Source organism: Accipiter gentilis, chromosome 2 (genome assembly GCF_929443795.1).
Source record: "Accipiter gentilis chromosome 2, bAccGen1.1, whole genome shotgun sequence".
NCBI lineage: Eukaryota > Metazoa > Chordata > Aves > Accipitriformes > Accipitridae > Astur > Astur gentilis.
In genome coordinates, this window is record NC_064881.1 from 19,852,822 (window position 1) to 19,876,997 (window position 24,176).

The 24,176-nt window shown below is 38.8% G+C and overlaps 1 protein-coding gene across 3 annotated transcripts in view; it reads right to left on the bottom strand.

The window, feature by feature from the left end:
* Positions 1-416: 416 nt before the first annotated feature.
* The window catches only part of STAU2 (staufen double-stranded RNA binding protein 2), a 176,504-nt gene continuing 152,744 nt past the window's right edge, over positions 417-24,176 (bottom strand). For all 3 annotated transcript variants that reach the window (XM_049822072.1, XM_049822054.1, XM_049822063.1), the window contains 2 exons: positions 2,376-2,464; positions 417-1,527 (listed from right to left, as the gene is read on the bottom strand). In XM_049822072.1, the coding sequence (XP_049678029.1) occupies positions 1,434-1,527; positions 2,376-2,464 (183 nt within the window). In that variant the 3' untranslated portion in view covers positions 417-1,433. The remainder of the gene's footprint in view (positions 1,528-2,375; positions 2,465-24,176) is intronic.

A 24,176-nucleotide genomic window follows, 5' to 3' on the forward strand; every position in this document is an offset into this window, starting at 1 on the left:
CTGAAAGTCTGTCCCCAAGGTGAATCAATGCTACAGTACCTTGCACGATTTCCTTACATTGCTGTTTGTCTGCTTTCCTGCATGAGTCACTTGGGTTGTGATCCCTGGTTTACATGCTTCTAAAATCTTATGCAATGTTGTCGTGACTGTTATGCAGTTGGTAGAAGCTTTATGTTTTTATTGCATTAGGTTTACATAAAATAAAATATCTCTATTTTGGATAAATAAATGACTTAAATGCCAGGATGACTGGTCTAACACAGTAAGTTTGTAGAAGGTGGTGGCATGGGGAGAGGTAGGTTGAACCCTGGTTTTGGCATGGTAGCCAGTCATTTGTTAGTTTGTAATTGGTTTTTTTTCACTTCATTCTCTTAGTTGTCTACCTGTGAATGATAAAGAAAGAGACGACACTGTCATTGTACACATGAACTGATGTGGTTTTACTGCATTTGGCCACACACTTAAAAGAAATATGCTGGTACAGAGCAGCCACAGGTCTTATCTCTGCTGCCACTCCTTTCACAAAAGAATGATCTTTACATCAACAGTTTTCCATCCTTGGCTTGATAACGTTGCAGTCCTACCTTTTGCTCTTGGTCCGAATGCAGAGATTAAAAACACTCAGTTGATGCAAATGGTGGATTGATACAACACACAGAATGGGGTGTAGATGTGCTTCACACAACAGAGAGCAGAATTGAAGGGGAAAATGTTGCTTGGAGGCAAGACGCCTCTTTAATTGATTATGGCAAGGAAAATCAAATACCATATCTGCTTTTTTCCTGGAGTATATCGAGACTGATCATAACTAACATCTGTTCATGTTAAGCAAATACTTGTCATGATTTAAACGTCTGTTTGCATACAACTCTGAGTAGTGCATCTTAAAGTCATACATATTCATATAGAATGAAGAATGCATAATGTCTGCATAAAAAGATAAGCTGTATGACTATATATGAAGACAACAACTACAATTCTCACAGCACTGTCATCGGTTAATTTAAAATATTCAAGCATTATTTAAAAAACAGTAAGCTGAACTTAAAACTACACTACGAAAAAATTGTATAACTGAACCAATGCTGACTTGTTTTCCTCAATATGAATCAATTTTAAAGTTTCCCTTTTTTTTCTAACACTTTTTTTTAATTAGTTGTTATTTACCTCCAGTAACATGATCAGACTTCTTCTGCCTCTGGGCAATTGCCTTATGCTCTGATCTTGAGTTCTAAGGGAAATGTTCAATTTTGGGTTTTTTCCGCAGTTGAATAAACAGTACCATGTATACTATCTCTCGTGTTAGAATAGTGTTGTCTTCACATAAGACTCAAATAATGGTATTAGTCATTCATTTCCTTGTACACATACACCCTATTGCGTGTTGACAGGTTTATAAGGATGCAGTGGCAGCCGTGGGTGCTGGGAAGCTCCTAGACGACAGCCTTTGAATCCTTGCAGTCCTGAGCAATGGTGCCTGAGTTAGTCTGTTTATTGTCTGCTTTCTCTCCCAGATGCTTGACTTGTCTGAAAGATTAATACATTAACAAGAGTGGTAAGGTCCAGGGTTGCACATCTTTAAGACATGTTTATTACCAGATGGCACATGAGATTCAAAGGTCACTGTGGAAGGTAACAGTTTAAAGTGAAACAACAATATTTATGTTCAAATACTATGCTGATGAGATCATATGGAAAAATGTTTCTGATTAAATTAGTTTATAAATAGCCACAATATATCTATTGAAAATTCCAAATGCCACTTTTAGTCTTCTTTCTTTTATTCTATTACTTCCCAATTTATTTAGCAACACAAGACTACCTTACATAAACAGACTAGCAGCTGGAAAAAAAAAATCCATACTGAACAGACAATCCCACTTTCTTAAATAATTGAAAATCCAGTATGAAACCTGGTTCAATTGTCTACTACTTAAAGCTAATGTTCCATATAAGAGTTTTTTAAGACCTGAAATAAATTTTAGCTTTAAAATTTTCTAGGGTAAAATACATCTTGCAGACATAAGGACTTACAGGCAGATAGCTCTTCTTATTTACAGGCAATATCATGTGTTACAACACATTTGACAAAAATCATGTTATGCTACTTACAAAGAATCCATACAATGAAAAGAAAATCCTTTTCTTTAGGATTTCCATAGGAGGACTGACTGTCTCATAGCTCATTAGTAAACATTATCAGTAATGCTAAACCTGAAATCTTGTTTATCCTCTCAAATTGTCACAAACTGTACATAAATTCCAGAGGAACTAGTTTTGCACAGGTTTAAAAGGGCAACTAAGCTCTTAATTAAAATTTCTTATCTACCACACCACACAGGCATTAAAATGCAGAGGATTTAAATGGTACTTACTTTTCATGTGATCCGTTTTCAACTTTCATAGCCCCTTCCACTGGATCCAGTCCTTGTTCTGAAAACTGTTTCAAGGCACTTAACGCTGCCTAAAGAAAAAATGAGTTGTCAAAAACCCCATTGACACAACAATATTAACACCAAATGAAGGAAGGTGTGTATTTTGATATTCTAGATTTAAATAATTTCCTGTATATTGAAGCCATTTAGGCTACAGAGCTAATAGAATGGGTACATAACAGCTCCATGATAAACAGCTGTGCTTGTGCACAGGTTTGAGGATATCTTCTTCTTCCTGGGTAGATGAGTGACTTCCATTTATGTTCATGGAAGAACATGAAGAACATGATATACTTTTAGGATTCTTGCCTCTCTAGCCTGTAAGGTCTCTCCAGCTTCCCCATGTGCTTTCCTAGAGCCCACATTTTCCGTAGCTCCTATGGACAAACTCTTGTCTTGTAGTTGATTGCAGAAGGTGTGAGCAACGGGAAGAGGGTCAGCAGGACACTACTGACACTCCAAGGCTGGAACTTGAACAACGCAGCAGACTGATATCTTGTACATAAGTAGTGAAGAGTGCTAAACAGGGTGAGCCAATATGGGATGATTATGAAGCATCAGCAGTAGAAGAATGATCAATTTTCAGCTGGCATTCTTCTGCACAAGTGCATTCTTTACTGACGAGCTTCTCTCTCATCTTCATGAATCCTGCTTTAGGACTCAGAATTGTTCTTCCCTCCCCCCTAACTGCTTTGGTAAAAGACAAATGATCTTTTGTGATTAATTACAAAGGTTGATTATGAAACTCTGAGACACCACGTGGCTGACTTTTTGAAAACACACCCAGCACAATAAAACAGTTGAGGTCAGTTTTGTCTTCAAGGTGAAATGTAAAGCAGAACTGAAAAGTGGATTTTTCTCTTCAATCACTCCCACCTAAGATGCATTCAGAACTAATCACAGGGAAAAAAAAAAAAAAAAAAAAAAGGTAATCTTTCACAGACACTATCACCTAAGGTAACATCTCAAACATTAGAACTAACTGCAGGCCCTATGGCACTGTTCTTCACAGTGAGGCAACAACTGCTGTTTCAAAAATTGGAAGTTGCTCTCTTCATAATTGTTGAGACAGAAAGAATCCATGTCTCTATCTTCATTTCCCATTCCTCTTGGAGAGCAGGAACTCTGTCTGGATCAGGAGCTGCCATTGTAATGAAGTACTAGATTTGCTTTTGTAATTCTTTGTCTGGATTCTCTCAACAGCTCCTTCCCTTGAAAGGTATGTTTATACAACTTAAATATTATTAGACAATGTGTATTTTGGTGAAATGAATAACAGCACAAAAATTGCCAGTGTGCGCTAAAGTAAAAGACCATGTATCCCAGATTTGTCTATAGTAATGACTATCTGCTAAAGCTTCAGAAGGCTGTACAAGCTACTTCCACCCACAATGCACGAAGGTGGAATCTTTCTAGTCTGTGAATTTTTATGTTGCATGCCCCGGCAAACAAATAAAAAGCTAAACATTTTATAAAGTGTCTTGGTAAACCTCAGATTATCACTGTTACTCATCCATCCACTCCACCTTTACCATGTGTCTGGGCCCCCTGTATCTGACAGCTAACCTGCTCTCAACTTGCTCCTTCTTCCCATCCATTGACATAATTTTCCCCTTCACCTTAAAATCTTTGCTGCCCACATCTTTCTTTTTATCCTTTTTCCATGCTATGGCTAAGGGCTGAGCCTCAGCTTCACCTTAATAACAACTTCTCCCATTACAGGATCTTTCACTTTTACCACTTATTGAGTTCCCCAGTGAATGAGTTCTCCCTTTCCTTATTTCTTCTGGTTTTCTTGACATTTTTATGTATTTGCATTTTTTATAAGACAGCTCTTTCTGTACCATCTCATAGTGTCCCTTGTAGTTTTAGACATGCATTCTCAACTTCTATAAGCTCTAATCACCACCTGCCTTTCCATCCTTGATCTTGACTGCACAGCAAAATCACTGTTTGTTCAACCCAGATAATTACTCCCAGTGGCAACAAGGGTTTTCTCCTCTCAGCTTCTCTGTTTGTTCCAGTAATCTGACACATTTCTTCATCCCAGTTTCTCTCTTCTCCTCCTCTCCCTGGGGTCCTTTTCATCGCAATGTAAGCACTACTCATCATGTGAGGAAGGCAAGCGATTTGGGCCCCTGTGCTTCCTTGCACAGGACTGCTCCTCTGTTGTACTTTAGTTGGTCATGGGTTAGCAACTATGAGAACCAAGCAATTCAATGGGTAGGGACTGGCATACAAGCATCTCCTGTCTTCTCATATCCACTTTTCCTGATGCAGATTAACAAAACAATCAAGATGTCCTTTCTTCTTAAGCTTGGTAATTCAAAACCCATTACCAGGTAGCACTGCAAGGAGAGAAGGAAGCTGAGACCTCTGCTCCTCCTACACAGTTTAACTGCTACTTCCTCTGTTTTAGAACCCACCTTCTTTATTTTTTTATATCCATTCTTGGCTTCCAGGTCTGATGTGTGAATTGTAAACTTGTTGTGGGAAAACTATTTGTTCAGGTTATTTGTTTGTACGGTGTCTTGGACAAAAAGGCCCTGATCATTGTTGGTAAGAGGTAGAGCCAAGTAGTGTTTCATTCAAGATTAGACCATGGGTTGATCATATGATATGCATAACAGTCTTGATCAGTGGTCACTGAAATCCCCAAATCATCAAGAGAGTAATTAGACCAACCCAAACTTCCTAATTCCTTTCTAGGATTGCTCTGAATATGAGTACATTTGTTACTTACTAATGTTTTACTCACAGATCTGGCTATTGCAAGGCATGCCACATAAATTACAGAGCAGCTTTCAGGGTTGCTTTCCAGAAAAACTGCTTTGGAACTTCCTGGAGGAATATTAGCTACTGTCTCAATAGAAACAAATCATGAGGGCATGTCTTCTCTTCTACCAGCAAGGGAAGAAGTACTACAATATAAAATAATGAATTCTTTGCCTGTAAGCATGGGTCATTACTATATGGGTGTCAAGGAAGTAAATATGGAACAATTAGAGGAAACATATAAAATGAAGGTATGATTCAAGGTGTTGAAGTATAAGTGTGTTTAATTTCAACACAACATCCAAATCCTAATGCTTGTAATGTGTCTCATTTCTGCATCTCACCCTTCTTTAAGCCATGCGCTTCCCAAACTGAAATGTGATATAAAAGGTCAGATCTTAGATGTATTGTATTTCTGAAACCAAATGTTAGAGGGAGGAAGCACCAGGAAAGCAGTCCTGTACCTGTATCCTCGATGTTCCAAGTAGAGATGTCAGGGTATTTGTGTGAGCACTGTTGAAGAGCCAGCCCTTTACACCATCTCTCATTGCTAGGCTTCTCACCTTTGCTGCTCTGGAAGCCGATGATCTCTTCAAAAGTTCGTGCTTCTTACTACCGAGTGCCCACTGGCCACATCTTCTGCCTCAGTCCCACATCTTTCCCAAGCCACTCCAGTGCCCCTGGTCTTCCCCTCCCTACTATCCACCCCAGAGCTCTGACCTCTTTTATAGCAGAGGCGATCACCTCTACTTCTTCACAAATCTCCCCCTACCTAGGCCCCTACTTTTCCCTGCTCCTAAATGCTCTCCCACCCAGGACCCCCAGCTGCTCCCAGCTCCCAGAGCTAAAATTTCCTTCCCCAAGTCCTCCAAACCTCCTATACCTCACAGTCCCTCTTTATCTTCCAGTTTCCTAACGTTTTCCAGGTTTATATGAGATCTGATTTCTTCTTCATGGAACCATGTCTCTCTCTCCATAAGATACCTGTGGGGGAAGCCTAACTACTTATATCCCAACTTTTGCAACAACATTTGAATTTGGGGAAAGTTTCTTTCCTTTTTAAAGTATCCATTCATGGGATGTGGCTGAAGGGCAGTCGATGAATGGTAGAGAGAGCCCCTAGACAGACATGAAGATGCTGGATTCAGGAAGGAAGCTGGTAGCTGAGAGGCTGTGACCTGAATAGTCAGCAGAGTGACACAGAGCCCAAGTAATCTGCAGTGAAGAAGAGTTACAAGCAGACACCGGGCTAATTTAATCCATGGTTCAATTCTATTAGTCCCAACAGATTTACACCATTTGGCTTAAATATAACTTGTGAATGGCAGATAACTTAGGTTAAATGAAAAGGAAAGAAAAGAATGGAACATTTGACAGTGAATCTGGTGAACAATTTCCTCTTTTAAAAGCTCAACGCTTCCTTCCATTGATATTTTTCTTACAATAGAGCATCTGCACAGATATAGAGAAATTTTTCTCTCCCCCAGAAGATTTTACAACTGTTTTGTGAGTGAAGCCCCATAGGTTACAGAACAGATGTCCTTACACATTTCTTGTATCACTTGTTTTCTGTGTAGCTACAACAGTGCCAAAAATACGATGCCAACAGGATGCACTGCACTGCTAGCTGTTTGTCTTGGCTTCCATTTCCATTATTAGTATGTGTGTGTATCAGGATGGGGATGGATGTTTCCAGTCATTTTTTAGCTTTCCTCAAGTCAATTGGCAATTAGTAAATAGCATTGAAACTTGTGAATATTCTTCCTGTTTCTCACTCTGGGGATTAAGCGTCTTGTAATGACAATCTAGTAACATTAGATCATTCTTTTAGCAAGAATAGCAGACAGGCACTACACTAGCCCATGTGCATTTAAGACCACATCCTCACGATAAAATTTTCACATGTTTGTTTTAGCACAGTATGTGGTTTGTGTTTTTCCTCTTAAACCTATATTACATTTCAGTTTATTCCATGAAACTGAAAATTGTAGAAGTTTGTTGTTCTCTGTGGCCCTTGCAGTTGTCTTTACCAAGGAGGTCTGAGACAATCCTAATAAGCACGCTGCTTGATACTGTTAGTTTACTGGTGATATGTCTCCTAACATCATTTTTCTAAGTACATAAAAAATCATATTCAGCTTGGCCTTAATCAGTGTTTTCTGAAGATATGAAATTATGGGCAGAAATAGTTACGGTGCAAAACTGAATTAAGTCAAGGTCCAGAGTAGATCATGAAGGACAAGATTTTACCATCTTTAGTAGCTGGGTCTTAGTTCAAGGTTAAGTTTGCAGAGTCAAATGATTCATTACGGTCACACTGCCTGTAGCCACATGCCATATGCATGAACAAATCTCAGGCTGTGACCGAGTTGAGGCTTGAGAAAATGCTTGCATGCAAGGTTAAAATGATAGACAGATCTAACTCTAGTCCTCAATTTCACTTACAAGCCAGAAGTCTAGACAACAGCAGAGTTAATGCATGAACAAAACTGGTAGCAAGTTTATTTACAAACAATCAATGTTCATTTGTTTTCTATGCCAAGAGAAAAAATGCCCCCCAAATAAGGGAAGTTCTTCCCCTCTCCCTGAGAACTGAGGCCTCAAAAGGCAGTATCATCTGTACAACAACATTGCAACAAAGCTGTCTGCATCAGTGATGAGATGAACTTCATGACTTTTTAACACATTGATTTAAATTTCACGTGTAAAGGCTATTGAAAAAACCCCAACAATTATCACAGCTCTAGAGGTGAGTTTGAGGACTTAAGTGTCCCAAAGCTCAGCAACTACTTAAATTTGTATGTATTCAAAATTATTGTTCTTAGTGATTGTTTTCGCTTTCTCTTGATGTAGAAATTTTTGACCAAGCTTCCACCTGGCTTTAACTTGTGCACACCCAAAATGCATACAGAAATGCACAAAGGGAACATATATTTGCTTGTGTAATCTTACATACATACACACAAAGTAGCTAAAATTTGACTCCTTAACATATCCATTTAATTCTCTTGGATTTACCAGGTTGGCTACCTACAAGCTAAACAAAAACTAGGTGATGGATACTGCAAACAAATTCCTTTTCCCCACAGCTTCTGTTGTAAATGAATTTACTATATCCCAAGCAATAACTTCTGCTAGGGGTTTTCAGCACTTTCCTCACAATGTGTGTTCTCCCCAGTTGATTAGATTTCATGTGAACCAATGTTAACATCTGTTTAAAAATTAAATTCAGAAAGGCTTTTCACACTGCACAATGTAAACCTTAATTAAATGACTTTAAGCCCTTTCCTCACACGGTTTATGATATGCATGAAAAACACAGGGTTATAATGTGATTAACTCATGTAGTTTACATGGAAATAGCATTTTCCAAACTGATTAATCTCTGCATAAAGGCATAGTCACCTGATAGGCACTACAATTAAGGCTACTGATTGCACCTGTCAAGAGAAGGAGCTTGGAGGATAGAAGGAGTCCACTATCTTCAAACAAAGAATGATGATTCACAGATGTAGCTTAGAACAAGTCCCACATAGTAGTTAATGCTACCCCCAGGCAACTCATGCAGCCAGAATTTAAATGACACACAATCCACGTACAGCCTGACCTTGCCAGCATTCTGGGGGTAATCCTAAAGTAAGGATTAACTGTTCTTGAACAATTTTTCCAATATATTAAGCAGAGCTTCTATCAACAACAGTATGCATGTCATGTTCTTCCACCTAGTTTTATCGGACATGTGTACTCATTCCTCCATACCTTTTAATATTCCAAGAAGTGGATGGAGTTGAATAGTGTATTCAACAAGAAATTATATTTCCCTAGGTTTTCGTCTTTGACAATCTACTTAAATAAAGGGACTGCTTAAGTTAACAGTAGAGAGAGTCAATTAGGTATTGCTTATTTTCGCATGTGAACCACCACACTAGAAATCCAACCGCTATTTTTGGTACTATGCAATAATTCCAGAAGTAATGAATGGCAAAGCATTCTTTCAAAGCCCAAGAAAGAGCTGCATGATCATCTGGGGCGAGACGGTTCTGTTGCTTTAATGGTGATACCAGATCTTCTAGTCACAAAGAGAGAAAAACATGCTGAAAAGCACCTAATTTTTAAAATAATTAAAAGGTATGCTTTTGTATGAAGAGCATTTGATAAAGAATACTGAAAGCCAAACTTAACAAATTTAACACTAATGTAAGAGATTAACCCAGCATGGAGAGGGTAGTCTAATTGCCAAGTTTAGGTTGCATTCTTAATTGTAGGCAGGAATAAGAGAGGAAAGGATTGCTAAAAGATCTGTACGGGACTCAGACTGTACAGGACTGTTCTTAAATCTGTATCTTCTCAGACTGCTCCCTCTTCACGTATTCTCAGCTGCGAGGGGGTAATACCTTCAGGTACTACCAAAATGCTAACTTTTCCCCCCATGGCAATCTAGACTGGAAACCAGTAAGTTGGCACTTCATGAACATCTCAAAAGAGCTTTCAGGTTCGATGCCAGTATCTATTGAGGTGTCTCTACATCCTCTGATGGTGAAGTGTGGTGTGAAAGTTCGGCCTCAGTATCAGCGGTTAAAGTAAATCCTAATCAAGCCTCTCTTGTCAGATAATTTCAGTACCTTTCAGTGTATATTCTTCAGTTCTGGTCTAGAAATCTGGAAGTTCTTTTAAAGTAAATTTATTTCTAAATTCAAAACTTCATATTTTTTCTTCAATTGTTCCAATTGAAGGAACAAAGACAGAAAGACTCATGCATCATCACAGCTTACTTATGAACATGAAGAAAAGTATTTTAAAATTAAATTTCCAAGTGTTTACATTACATATATACAACAGAATTTCACCAGACAGCAATTAATCTTAAATTAATCTTGCTTCTAATTTTGTATCCTCAGACAAAAGCTACTTAAACACTAACTTTCAGAAGGAGGTAGACGTCTAAGTAATATAGATGCTTTCAATAATTACAGACTTCCAAATGAGAGCATTTAGATGCACAATTATTATATGGCTAGGTAGAGGTTTAAATCATGCAATTGAGACAACACTCAAGCATGGTTGAGAAGCTCCAGACAAAAATTATGGGAGATTTTAAGAAACATAGCTTTAAACCTAAAACTTAAAACAGCATAATGTATATCCTCAGGCAAAATCCTGCACCAGCAGGGAAGAAAGGCCATGAATCACTGTCTCTTTCATCACTGATGGCTGGAAAATATCCTTGTCAGCTGTGTTCTCAGAAAAAATTGGTTTATTTAATTATTTATTTATAGGCATTTCTCCACATCACTGCCATAGATTTGCAAGTCCACTGTCATTAACCCTATCTATATTGCAGGAGATTTTGACCTCTTGATTTTAAATAAGTGTATTGAGGTTCTCAGCTGTGTAAGAGTTCATGGTAAATTCTAAAATATGCTGCAATAGACAATCCTCTTCATCTGTCTGACCTCCACAGTTCCATCCTGTTTTTAATATCACTATCACAGCCTTCACTACATAGCTAGCAGTACATAAATGAGGTGAAGACCATGTCATTCCCCACCAGGGAATGGGCCCTGAACCATATTAATAGTGTAGATGTAGCCAGAACTGTTTTAACAAAATGAATGAGCTCCAAACTGAGCTGTATTTAAATAAGATATAAGCTCTTTTTCTGTTATTTAAGTGGTTATCTTAGGCAACTGCTTGTGCAGAGTGATCAAAAAATTGTATAGTAAAAGATTTTTATGAATTCTTAAAGATCCAAACCAAATTAGTATACAACAAAGTTCAAACCATCAAGTATTACTCAATGCTTACTTCAATGTGGTTACTCTTTCACTTAGTAAACTGAACTTGTAAAACACACTTGCTGGTGTTTAAATACTTTTACTTCTCTTTGCAAATATCCTCTTCTTCATGAGACCAAATGGCATTAAGGACTAGAGATAGTTTTATTATTCCTGTTTTTAAAGAGAAGGAAACTGGAGTGAAGAGAAAGTGCATGAGCATATAAAAGGCTGGCCCAAGGTCAGGCGATAAAAGTAAGAATCAGTTTTACTAGTTTACATTCATTTTATCATAGCCCAAAATAGACAGATTCTGGAGAAAAAAAAAAAAAAAGGTATTTAATGATTGAAAATAAAAGAACCATCTACACAGCAGCCACAATTTTAATTCAAATGCCTCATTCCTGTCACTATCACCCAGCAAACTATAATCTTCCCATTAATGTTAAACACTTTCCATGACATAGTGGAGAAAAAGACTCCCTTTTAGAAGAAGAGGACAGGTGAGATCCTCTAACAAATTTATTTTGCTGAAATATTCTAAAGAGTACTCCCCCCCCCTCCCCCATGTTTTACAAAAATACATTTTATTTTTCTTTGAAGTTTGACATGTTTCTCTTTCTGAAGACCATACACTTTGCTTTAGACATGGGAGTAGTTTCCTAAATATCAGATTCCTTGGTTTTAGCAATTTTAAAATGAAAGTATGTTTGTTCTCTCATACTAAGACCATTACCTTAGATTTTAAGTGCTTGTCAGTCTAAATAAGACTAGAAACTTTGGTTTGAAGACAAAAGCAATAGATTACACTTAATCCAAAGGACTGCTCATTGGTTTCTTCAAGCAGCACATTATAGCTGGAACAATGGGGGAGTTTAGGGCTGTAGATTCTTGTATTACAACATCTGTAATGAAGCCCACGTACTAAATTGTATTGTATCTCTGCTTCTGTGTAACTCTACTCTTGTGGCCTGCATATCAGCATTCAGAGAAGGATACTTCCACCCTTGGAGCCCTAACAACCAATCCCCCTCTTCATTCTCCAAGTCTCATTTTACAGGCATGCATGTACATCCAACAAATTACCAAATCTAGATTGACAGCTAAAACCATTATATTTAGCATATATGGCATGTAATTAGAAATTTGAGTGTTTCCAAAAGGCAAAAGTTTTTTATTCTGATCTCAGATCATTTTTACACTGCATTAACGGTATTTTTGTCCTAATTGAAGTTGATTTAAGTGAGATCAGAGTCAGGCCCAAGAGCTACAGACCAAACTTCTCATTTGAAGTAGTTTGTAATGTAATTTTGTCCTTGCTAACTGTTGATGGCTTGTCCTCATCCCATTTTAACCTACAACCATCAGTTCCTTTAATGGAAGTGTCTATAAAGATCTTCTCTAAAATATGCTTTTCCAGCACACTTAATGTCTTTTAATGTCTTTCCAATTAAATCCAGATGTGAAAAGCTTAAGGAACAGTTCTCAGGACTGAAAAAGATGACATAAATCTTGCAGCTGACAGAGATCCCACTGAGCTCAGTTGGGGAAACTCACAGAGGACTTCTTGTGGGCCAGAAAAGCTGCTGGGTATAAAGACAGATGTGTATACTCCTATTAAAAAAATTTAAATAAAAACTGACTCCTACAATGAGGTATCCACAATTATCAGGGACATTACTAACTCAATCCCTCAATATGCTGAGCACATCCTGTGCGGTACAGATTTCCCTCATCTTTTTGGGAAGTTTATCAGAGTTGAAGGGGGTCACATCTGTTCGGGAAAGAGCCCTTCACCTTTCAGGATTGCAGCTCTTAAACCAGTGTAGGGGCTGATTCTGGAAAATGCTGCCTGTCTTGGTCTTGTACTGCGATCAACAGCGAGATAATATACTCGGCGAGACTCCGAATTTCTGCCCTCTCTCCTTTACCTCCTCCATAATCAGGTTAGCAGATTAAATTGTGGTTTCATTACAGAAGAGTCCCCAAATGTGCTATTAATTATAAATTCTTACCAAAATCTGATGGGAAACTGGGCATTCCTAGTAGCTGACTACCACTGCTGGGCAAGTGCTGTTTGTGCAGCTGTCAATTCAGGGTTTGTTTTGCTGTAATCACTTGTAGACACTCAGGATTTTTTTATTTTTTATTTTAAAAACAGTAGATCATCTTATTTTGCCCCTCCTGAACTGTAAATGTGGACTCAGCTCAAGCCACATCTTTCAGAGGGACAGGAAATAACCAACCCCCTAGCTTATATTAAAGAAAGTCTCTAGAAAACTGCCCAACGTTGACAGCTTTAATACTTCCCTACCTTCCTGCTACTTACTAACTTATTTTTGGAATTGGTAAATTATCCAGACAGATCAATGATTTTTAAAGAGCTACATCCTCATGAGACACCTGAAAGGAAAAAAAGGAAGAATGTTCCAGGGTAGAAGAAAAACCCATTTCTAAGTGAAGATTAAGTTTGAGTCCATATTCATTACTGACAGGAACTTCAGTAGAGACATTTTGGATGGTATTACTTAATTTCATCACATTTTCCTAATGCCCATAGAAAGGTTTTAGCACAGTTTGGTGTCATGAGTGAGTGTATGGAAACATAAAACTAGATACCTGACTTAAAGGACAATCTTACATACTGAAGTACAATAATAAGTAATCAAATATGGGATCCGGACAATAGCACAGACCTAACACTGAAAGCGGTAGGCTCCTAAACACAAGAAAAAGAGCTCTTGAAGATAAAATTCCTCCAGTTCTCAACTTGCTTTATTTTCCACAGTGGCCAGCACTTTTCATACTATCAGTCCTGCAGGGCTGAAGGCTGGGTCTGACTCCCACCAAAATCACTGCTTCATGACCATCACTCAGGAGACACGAGGAATGCCCTTCCCTTGGAATGAGCCACTGCCTCCGCGAGGATCCCACTCTTGGCTAGCTCAGGGAATGAGCTCAAATCTCCTGTGCTTTGCTGCCAGGGACCACCAGGACAGCTCTGATTTATAGCTTTTTCTTTGCAGTTTTATGATACAAGAATGTTCACTTGTAATTACAACAGCATTTTCTTGGCTCCCTGCCTTCACTTGGTTATGCACAACACCCTATCCTTCACTCCAGCCTTTTTATGTCAAGACCCAAAATTTGATAAGAAAAGTACATCAGAACTATTACAAAGATGCTGCAGGTCTTGCTGCTCCTCAAAGAGGGAACTCGTACATATTTGCTGGGGGGCACGTGTGACCAGCTGGATAGGACACTGAACTAGGAGTCAGGAGGAGAGCTGGTCAAAATTCTTTCTCAGAAAAACACTAAATCAAGAACCAAACCTTTTTATGAGAATATGACAGTTTTGAGAAAACGTTTTCTAGGTCTAGGATAGACTCCAGTCAAAATATCACAGACAAGAACAATACATAACCACTGGGCTAATGACTATGCTTGGTGTGGCACATGTTCTTTCTTCTGTGTGAAAAAATGTCAAGAGGTCTCTGGTTCATTGCAATGTGAATGAAAATACTTGAACTCTTGATGTGTTTTGTGGGATAAAAAACTCTGTTTCATTCAAAAGACAGTGACTCTGCCACTAATCTGCTGTGTGACCTTGGAGAACCACTTTACCTTAGTATTTTTCAGACATATACTTAGCTCCTGACTCTGAGATCATCAAGCAGTACATTTCCATCACTTGTGGTGTAAATTTGATTTTGTCATTTTCAGTAGAGGCATACACTCCTTAGAGGAAATTCCAGCTATTTTAGATACCATTTAATAGTTAACTGTCAAACAATTTCCAAGTCTTTAAACAAAGAATACTTCTGTGCCAGCTCAATTTATAGAGCCATATATGTCCCCTTTAAAGTGGCTGTGATTAAGAAGAAACACTAAGCTTAGTTTTTTTCTACTAAATGAGAAAAGTTTAAAGCCAATAAACTGTATCTAGGATTTTAGCTGGGAGATGAAATAAAGGGCACATTTGTTCCTGGTCACTGAATTTTTAACCTGGGTCTGTTGCTCCTGCTGTTAAGCTCCTATACATTCCTTACTAGCCCATAGCATCCAGCAATTCCAGCTCTCACTGTTTGGAATTAGACATGAGCTGCAAAATAAAACCATTTTTTGGAGAGAGCTAGTGTATGGTGATTGCCACATACTCTGACAGAAGGTGGTGGCTGAAAAGGCTAATTTTTTTAAATAGAGGACTTCCACAGGTTTTTTTAAATTTTAGATTAGATGTATAAAATCCAACTTACCATTTGGATCTGAGGATTCTGACAATATCTGGAAAACCTGGAAGATGCTGCTGAATCTGGTGGAAAAAAATGCAAGCTGTACTTTGTCTAGCCCCTTAGTACAGGAGAGGTCAGGTTGAGCCTTATGCTTGGACTCAGCTTTCTATCTCAGGTATGAGAATACCTGTCAAGTGTCCCAAAGTTTGCCTTTATTATATAGCAAGCAAGAGAGAAAAAACCCTGGTTTTCTAGCAACAAAACAAAGCTGTACTATTTCTGTCCCCCCTATCCCTTTTCAAGCTTATAGTCATATTTTAAATATGTTTTTTAAGTAAAAAATTTTCATTTTTATTGATTTTAGGGTTTTTTTTTTAAGTAAAATATTTTAACCTTTTCGCAATACAGAAGCAGTACCATGACTTCATTGCTTCTCCTTTTACCTCAAAATTCTGTGAGGGTATTTGGGTATTTCCTAAAGATGAAATAAAAAACTAATCTGCCTTCAGCGACTCATCACTCCAGTGATCAAGTTAAATGACAGCATTGCAGAAAACTCTTGTAATACATATTTTTCCCCTGCCTAGTCCAGTGCTATTTTACATACAAATTCAACCATTTCTTTAGCAAATGCATTTTGAGGTGAAGTATTAGTCTTAAGATTGGTACCAGCTACCTTTCTTTTTATTTTGTGAAGTGGCAGGTGTACTTTTTATTGGATTATTTTAAATTTTCTACTGCTTGCAGCTCCCCCTTTTAATGGAAAGGCCAAATCTACCCTCAGATTCAGCTTCTACTGCTGTTTGTATGTTGATTTAAGTAGAAACTGGCTGTGCACACCTGGATTTGCTCTACGGTCATTATCTCCTAATTCTGGCTGCTACTGCAACACAGGTAGAAAGATAAAAAGCAGACTAACCATGGGGGATGGATCAGGCACTTTCAGCCATTTCCATGAATGCCGTCCTATGTGCTTCTCTGGTAAGAATGGTATACATCACGTACTGTGTAGCTCAAAAAGTGCTTCAAGAGAGATGTTAACAAGCAGGAACAAGATTTCCTCAAGAACTCTGACTTCTTAAATTCAGGAACCTTTCCAACTGGCAGCTCAGCAATGCAGATTAGACACTCCTTGACTCTGATTAACTGAGCTCTGCAACTACGGACCTGCTTTTCCTCCGTTTACAGTTACAGTCAAAAATATAGATATATGTCCAACAACTTTACTGAACAGCTGGCTTTTAGTCTGGAAGATCTACTAACGGCTATTTTATCATTTCATCCTAGCATCTATTATTAAAACCCATTAACCACAGCTGTCAAAAAGAGCTTATTCAAACCCCTGCTTGTTACAAAATAACCTGTCAGGGTTAGATTCAATAAAGAATTCAGGTGCTTACAAAATAGGCACTGTAAGAGCGAAGTTTGAAATAGCACATCCCTGGAATAAAATCAAAGGTCTTAAGTTATGTACTCAGTTTCTTTATTCGGTGTTACGAGGAGAGCCAGGTTTCTCTGAAGAACAACCCAAGAAAGCTACATGCTGAGTATGGAGCTACCTGCAGGCAATGAGGTCTCCAAGCCCAGAGGTGAACTCGTGCTCTTCTCTGGAGTTCAGCTGCAAAGCCAGGACCACAGGCCCAGGACCTGGCAGCTTGGTCAGCTCATGTCTACAGATGCACAGTCCTCTCCTCAAGACAGCTGGCTCTTCCAGCTCTTCGACCGGTCTGAGCAGAGCTCACTGTTTTCACTAAGATGACCACCGGAGAAGCGGGTGGAAGTAAGGCTCCCCTTTATGTCGATGGCATGGTTGTGAGAACACTTGTCCAGAGTATGAGAGACACAGATTTTAGGTTTGACCTAGCTTTAGGTCAACAAACCACACATCCCACCTCCTAGGTGACGGTCTAACCTCCAGGATCAGTGATAGGGAAGATTCAGCTGTTGCAGAAAAAATAACTCAACATTCATGGTTCAAAGAAACAATGGTGCAAGGAAGAGCCTGACGCCATAGGCTAATGATCACAACAGTTACTGAGCTATCCTGAGGATCATCCCATGCTCCCTAGATAATTTCTGCTCTTTATCAAATTGATTCTATAACACTAAGTTCAGAAGTGATGTAAGCAGGAACTGCAATCCAGTACTTCTGCTTTTCAGTGGCTTCTTTAACGGGTAGGATGCAATAATATTCCTTCTCATGCTTTGTGCAATCCTGAATATTTTAAGTTTTTGTTATACAGTGGCTCTGGTTATCTGGGAAGGCAGATAAATAGCTGCACTTGCATTTAGACAGTCTCCTGTGACATGTCATTACGAATACCTTTAGGCTGTAGAAGGAACAGGGTCTGAGTTCACATTTCCTGAGTTACTGTGTAAAGCACAGAAACCACTAGCAACTGTTCCAACCACAGCTAAGAAGAAAAGCCTTCAGGATGCTGTCTTATCTAATATTTTTCTGTATGAGGCATATTAATTAATATAAAGCTCTATCTTAATAAAAGATTTTATTAAGATTAATAATAATAATCCTTCACTACTCAAACTCTCTTTATGTAAATGATTCCCATAAGCCTGCTCATGTATGGAAACCCTATGAGAGGTTTTCCAGGATCAGGCTAAAAGCAGTTTTACTCTGCCATGATAAAGTAAAATTAAGTTACTTAAAATCAACACACTCACAATAAAAGCAGGAATACTAATGTAAGTTAAATGGCAGTAGAGACTAAAACATTATGCCCAGTCTCAGTTAGCTCTAAGAATTTAATACTTTTAGCTGCCACATAAACAATACAATCATAGCATGAAGGAAACACTAGCTTTTAAAGGCTGCTACCAAAAGCAGAGAAAATACACTCATAACAATGCATATTATACAGTAATATTCTTCAAGCACAAATAAGACCTAACTGAAACCATGCTTGAGGTAACTGTCATGTTATCAAGTTACAATAAAGAGAAGAGGAGATCAGACTTATTCTTTCCTTCACAATGAAATCAGTATAAACAAATCATACAATGTTTGGACACCAAACTCCTGAAACAAAGAAACCTAGAAAATCTCTTAAAACCACCCACAGACTCTGCATGCTGGTCTGTGATTATACAACTGGAGAAGATCATCCAAACTGCGATGTAAACCACTGTCAGTCTGCAAATGATAGTACCACAATGGTTCTAACAAAAAAATAAAGTCCTTGGAACAGCTATCAGTAAGGAATACTTTCATGTTTATCTATCTAACCATTTTCCCCATAAATGAGAAATACTTTTTTTTAAAACTTAGAGAAAGAAGACAACTTATTAGACCCATAATGAGGATAATAACTCTCCTGTGTGTCTCTACCAAACTGCAACACACATCCAGCTAAACAAAAATGAGCCTGGGACCAACAGTAAAAGAGAAGGTTTCCTAATGCACCCCAGTGCCCATTGCATTTCAACCTGCCTCTCTCTGAAACCCATTTTGTCCTCGCTATTTGTTACATGGGAATATTCACCTTCATTTTTAGAAATATGTATGCCAAACAGCATATCTCTTTCTCCTCTGGACTGCACACACAGAGAGAAAATGAAATGCTGAAAACCTTTCCATTCTTTCAGAAAAACAGTGTTTCTGTAGACCATATTTCTACCTCAGAACTGTAGTTCTTCTCCTTGTCTGGCAGCCAGAAGCAAATTATTCTAGATCTGAAAAATATGTGCTTGTCTAGAAGAGACGTGAAAGAGTATGGCCAGTTCTCTGTCTACAGATACTGCCTTGAAAGTGTAAACATCTGTGTATTTCTTAGGTGAGGCTTCACGAGGTGCAAGACACACAATACTAAGGATGCTAAAGCAGTGGCCTAACCCAGTTGCCCTGAAGAAGGGGTCTATGATCTATCCATCTTTTGGCCTGTCTCTACTCAATTTAAGATCCTATAAGGCTGAAAAATGTTTTACTCAAATAAGAAATTAATGATATGATACAAGCACCTTCCCTTTTGCAAATGCTGTGAAAAGCAATGGCATTTCTTTCCAGCTAGCCATAGAGGAATTTGATCGTTCAAACATGTATTTAGTAAAGAAACTCACTTCATTAAAATCAACTCCCCCTGCAAATTGGTTAATAATTTGTATTTCCCTGACATTAATCTCATTCTTGTCTTTAAGTCACAATTGTCTGAACTGTAACTTGGTATCAACAATGGGTATTAAGCATACAAAAGAAAACAAAAGAAGCAGTAATGAACTGACAAAGCTTGTTAGTCTTCTCCAGTAAGGGTGCAACAATTAACAACACAGTGAATGAATATCAATCATTCAAATGCAGTAAAAAACCCCTCTCTATATAAATAAAATAAATGAAGAATGGTAGCTGACAAACTCAACTATCTTGGAGGAAAAAATCTAATCATTGTTACACTTAACAGACGGTGAAAGAACCCTTTATTAAGAAGATGGCAAAAAAAAAATTTACTAAAATGAATAAATTGTCATTCTTAACAAAGCATCTTCTGCAGTATTTATACAAAATTTCTTCCCTCTTATAGTCACATATACTTATATTGCTATATTGCTAACATGCAATCTTTTCTAGGTCTTCTTTACAATATCACACCTGGCTAAAAGCTGTGCTACCAGCATCAGTGTTACTAGCAGTTGCATGTTGAGTTAACAATGCACATGTACACGAACAGTGCTTTTCAGAAAACATAAGAAAAAAAGTTTCTAGCTGCTTTTCGTGATCACTAGCTCTCCTGTGTTTTAACTACTGCGGTGATTTCATCAAAGCTGGTCATATATGAAGAGCTAAACTCAAATAATTTCCCCAATATTTTGATATGATTTTCAATATGCAATTTTAACTTATAATGTTTCTAATTTAATATAAATTATTATGAATTCTAAAGGAAAACCACAAAAGCAAAAGAAATATTTTTAAGCTGCATGTTCAATCACAATGTAATTCCCACCCTTCACTGGGGTAGGAGCAGGGAGGAGTTTCCAATAAATTGTCAGAATCGTATGCTGATATTTTTTGTATCACAGTTACAAGTTCACAGTGTACACTACATATTTTAACAAACAACATGCTTACTTTGCTAATAATTTCTAAAAAGGGCAAACCCCTCCTTGTAACAGCTGCAGTGGCCCAGATGTCACAAAAGCAGAATGCCTTTGCTATGCAGGGGAGGGGCAGGCCTTCCCTTCGTGCAGGCACGTGGAGGTCCCAGCCAGCACCAGCCTTTTGCAAAGCACATTGTGCCCGATGGATGGGGTTTGGCCATGGGAGAGGGCAGGAGCATGTGCAGAACTGGTTTAATGAATAAAACACGGAAAGAATTTATTTGTTGCTGTACAGATGGCAAAGGAGTTTCAGACCTGGTTTGCTGAGCGGAAAACAGCAGCTCCAGCCCCGTGCGTCAGTCTCCCTGTTGCACCACAGTGCAGCTGCCCAGTTTTTCTGATTTGGCAACAGGATCAAGCTCTAGCCTTGAAATATTGACTCCATAAAGAATAGGATGTGCACATGCTGACTAACAATTTACCAAGCAGTCAGTTGATGGTTTCTGATGAATAGCAAAGTTTGGCAGGCAGAGGACCTGCCCGCACTGTTTGGCTTGTGGGAAGATAACATTTTCTATTGTTGTCTCTACAAAGCTCTTAATACACTGTTAGACTAAAAAAAGCAAGCAACAAAAGCACTGCTTTCTGCTGGAAAACAGTGAAGCTTCTTCCTTGTAAGGCATTGTGGGATGTCCTACCTGGTAGTGCTAGGAACTCCAGCCCTCCGCTTTCCCAGGGAAGCGGCAGCACAGAGCTCCTAGCCTCCTCCCAAGACTGTTACTCTCTCTGTCCCTTATTCATGTTTTTCACCAGTTCCCCTCAGCAGCGAAAAATCAGTCATCATGCCCATTTCACTGTTGCGCTGTTTCGGTCTGCAGGTTGTCTTGGCTGACAGGGCGGATGCGATCCCTGGGCATCCAAAGGGCTAAGCACAGGTTCTAATGGAAATGGAAGAAACAGGGTTTTGCCTCTAACATCCCATAAAAAGAAAAGGGTAAGCGGAGGATGAGGTGACGCTTGAGATCAGACAGAAACTGATCTGTGAACCTCTTCATGTAAATAAGGGACTTTCAGTCGTGCAGTTTTCTCTTTGGAGAATGCTACCAGGCAGGAGGAACTTGACAGCTGTGCTCTTATAAAAGCCAGTTTGGATTCCTGTATACTCTTCAGTCCTCTACATTGTTGTATTTCTTTGCATTTAGATGTAGAAAACTCCATGCACCTGCACTACACAGCATTAAACCCTATATCGACTAAATGTGCCAACACAGAAGCCAGTTCAGCCAGTGGAATTATTTGATGTGGTCGCTCACTACAAAGTGGGTTGAAGGCACGAACTTCTCTCAAGCCCACCACTGCAGAAACAACCGTAGCATTTTACTGATGTGGGCAAGACCTAAGTGAGTAAGGGCAATTTGCGGCACGCCTGAAAAATAAGTTATTTTTCAAACAAAGAAACAAAGTTCCTTTGTTCAGTTTTAACACGTTTCTTGACTTGTATTACCCACTTCTCCCTTTCCCATTCCCAAGGAAGGTTCCATTAATCATCCCTCTAATGGAAACACTTGTGTCTGATCACTGAGCAGTGGACACAGGCATAGTCTTGGGCATGCACTGAACAAGAAGCCCAAGGGAAGCCTAGCTGAAAAGTTTGGGAAAGCAAGGATGCCTTTTTAAAATAAACTTTGGAGAGGTCAGCAGGACAGCAAGGGGTCAGCACCAGGCAGCCAGTGGGTGGATGGCACAGGAGAAAGACAACAACACTTGTCATTAATTATATCTGTTGGAATGCTACACATTTTCCCCCCAAGTGGTAGTACTCCAGACATCCAAGCACAATCTCTCCCACGTCCTACTCGACCCCAGGCAGGGCACATGCCAAGAAGCTTTCATACACTAGAAGCCAAGAAGTAGCTAATACAAGGAGAGGTTAAAGAATTTAAATTGTCCCTCCACTTTGAAACATTTTTTTCTCTGGTTTAAAGCCATCCTCTCATAACTGTCTCCTCTACCAGTGAAATACATATTCTCTTAGAGCTACGTATGGCTAGATTTCTGTGTCCAGTCTCGAGCTAACAAAACTGACTTTCTTCAGAGAGGAATAACTACTGGGAACTGGACTGCTCAGAACAAGAAGTCTACTCCTAAAATTGATCCTGCAAGATCCTAATACCATGTACCACCTACCCGGGTCTAGATCTATCTGATCTGCAAAGGTGTTTTCTCCCATAAACTTTTTTTGCAAAATGCCTGTAAATGCCTGAGTGCATCACCAGAGTGATGCTCTTGCAAAACTTTGAACTATCCCTATTTATAAAGCTAATTGTTTCATAACCAGTAGTATCTTTTATTTTAATAAAATCCCCAATAAATTGTTGATTGGAGAAAAAATAGCAGGCTACTAAATCATGGATGGATCCATTCTCATTTAACCCTGAACTTGCCAAGGACATAGTCAAAGTTCATTGTCTATCGTGAGCAGAAGGAGCCAGGTATCTCTGGAACATGATTTATCCTACCCTAAATAGATAGGTGGGAGGAATCAATCTCTGGAAATGCTTTTCTCTGTACTTTCACTATAAACTCATAAAACTAGCCCAACCTAGAAGCGTTTTAGGTGTCTGAAAGGCATGCCAGATGTTTAAGTGACTATATAGTTTATGAGGAAGCTTTGGGTATTAGAACTCCAGCATGGTAGTTATAAATCATAGTAGTTATAAATCATGGAATGATATTACCTGTCCATGTTGTGAAAATTTCTGCCCATTTCTGCAGAATGGCCTGAGATGTCTTAAAATCAGCTTGTGGGGGTCTTTAGTGTCTATGGAACAAAAAAGCGGAATTGGGGCCAGGGGGTGGGGGCAGGTCATGCTGGAGGAGAGTGGGATGTCCCCTGTATGCTGCAGAACCCCGTTTCGCGCTAATGGAACTAGACAGACATAACAACTGGAGCAAGATCAATCTGGATATGCTAAGCCTTGCTAATGGGTTCTGATTATTAAGTGGGGAAGAAAATAAAAGTCTGCACTGGGGCCACTGAAAAACACTGCACTACTCTGTGGCTTAAGGAAAAGGCAGGGAAACCCCCTACCCTAAATCCATCTCTTTAAGATTGCAGTAGAAAATAATGTATCTTTTTGTAGAGAACAAGGAGATCTTTAGAAAGAGAGAACTCCTCCAGTAGATAAAAAAACAGACCATGGCTGTGTTTTCATTTGAATGATGCATCCAATAGGGAATATTCAAACTGAGTGTTACTGTTTGCCAGTTCAAGATCCAAGATGGGCTTTATATCCACAGCTTCAGAGCCCAGGTTAAGTCACCAAATGTTTTTGAGACCTTTTATTTAACTTTTTCTCTGTAGTTCTCAAGTTTTCATACAGTTATAAAACATGGGCAAAAATAGACTAACTCCACAAACAGAAAAATATTGTGGAAGGAAACATAAGCTGTGGTAAGGTGCAGTATTCGCAGGAAAGTATTAATCATATTTTTTTTTACTGAGAAGAGGAAAAACTACCCAATGCTGAAAAAGTAGTAGCAGTGTAAAAGTAACTTGTTAGACGGATAAAGAACTCCCGAGTGACCCACAGTGTTTGGCATTCAGAGGTCCATTCTTCAATCCCAGCACTGAATAGCAGAGGTAAGAATAGACTAAGTTACATATAAGAATTTACAAAGCAATCCTTCCTGCCTTGGCCTCAGAAAACAACAGCAAACACGCCAAATAATGAGCCTAGTTATGTTGATTTAAACCATTTGCAAAACTGCAGTTCTGAGTTGTGCTTGTATTAACCAGAGACCGGATGCCAGGCTTCCTTTCCTATTTTGAGAAATTCATCACAGGAGAAATTGCTTCTACAGGAGATGGAGAGACAGGCCTAAAGCGCAATGCAAACATAATGAATTCA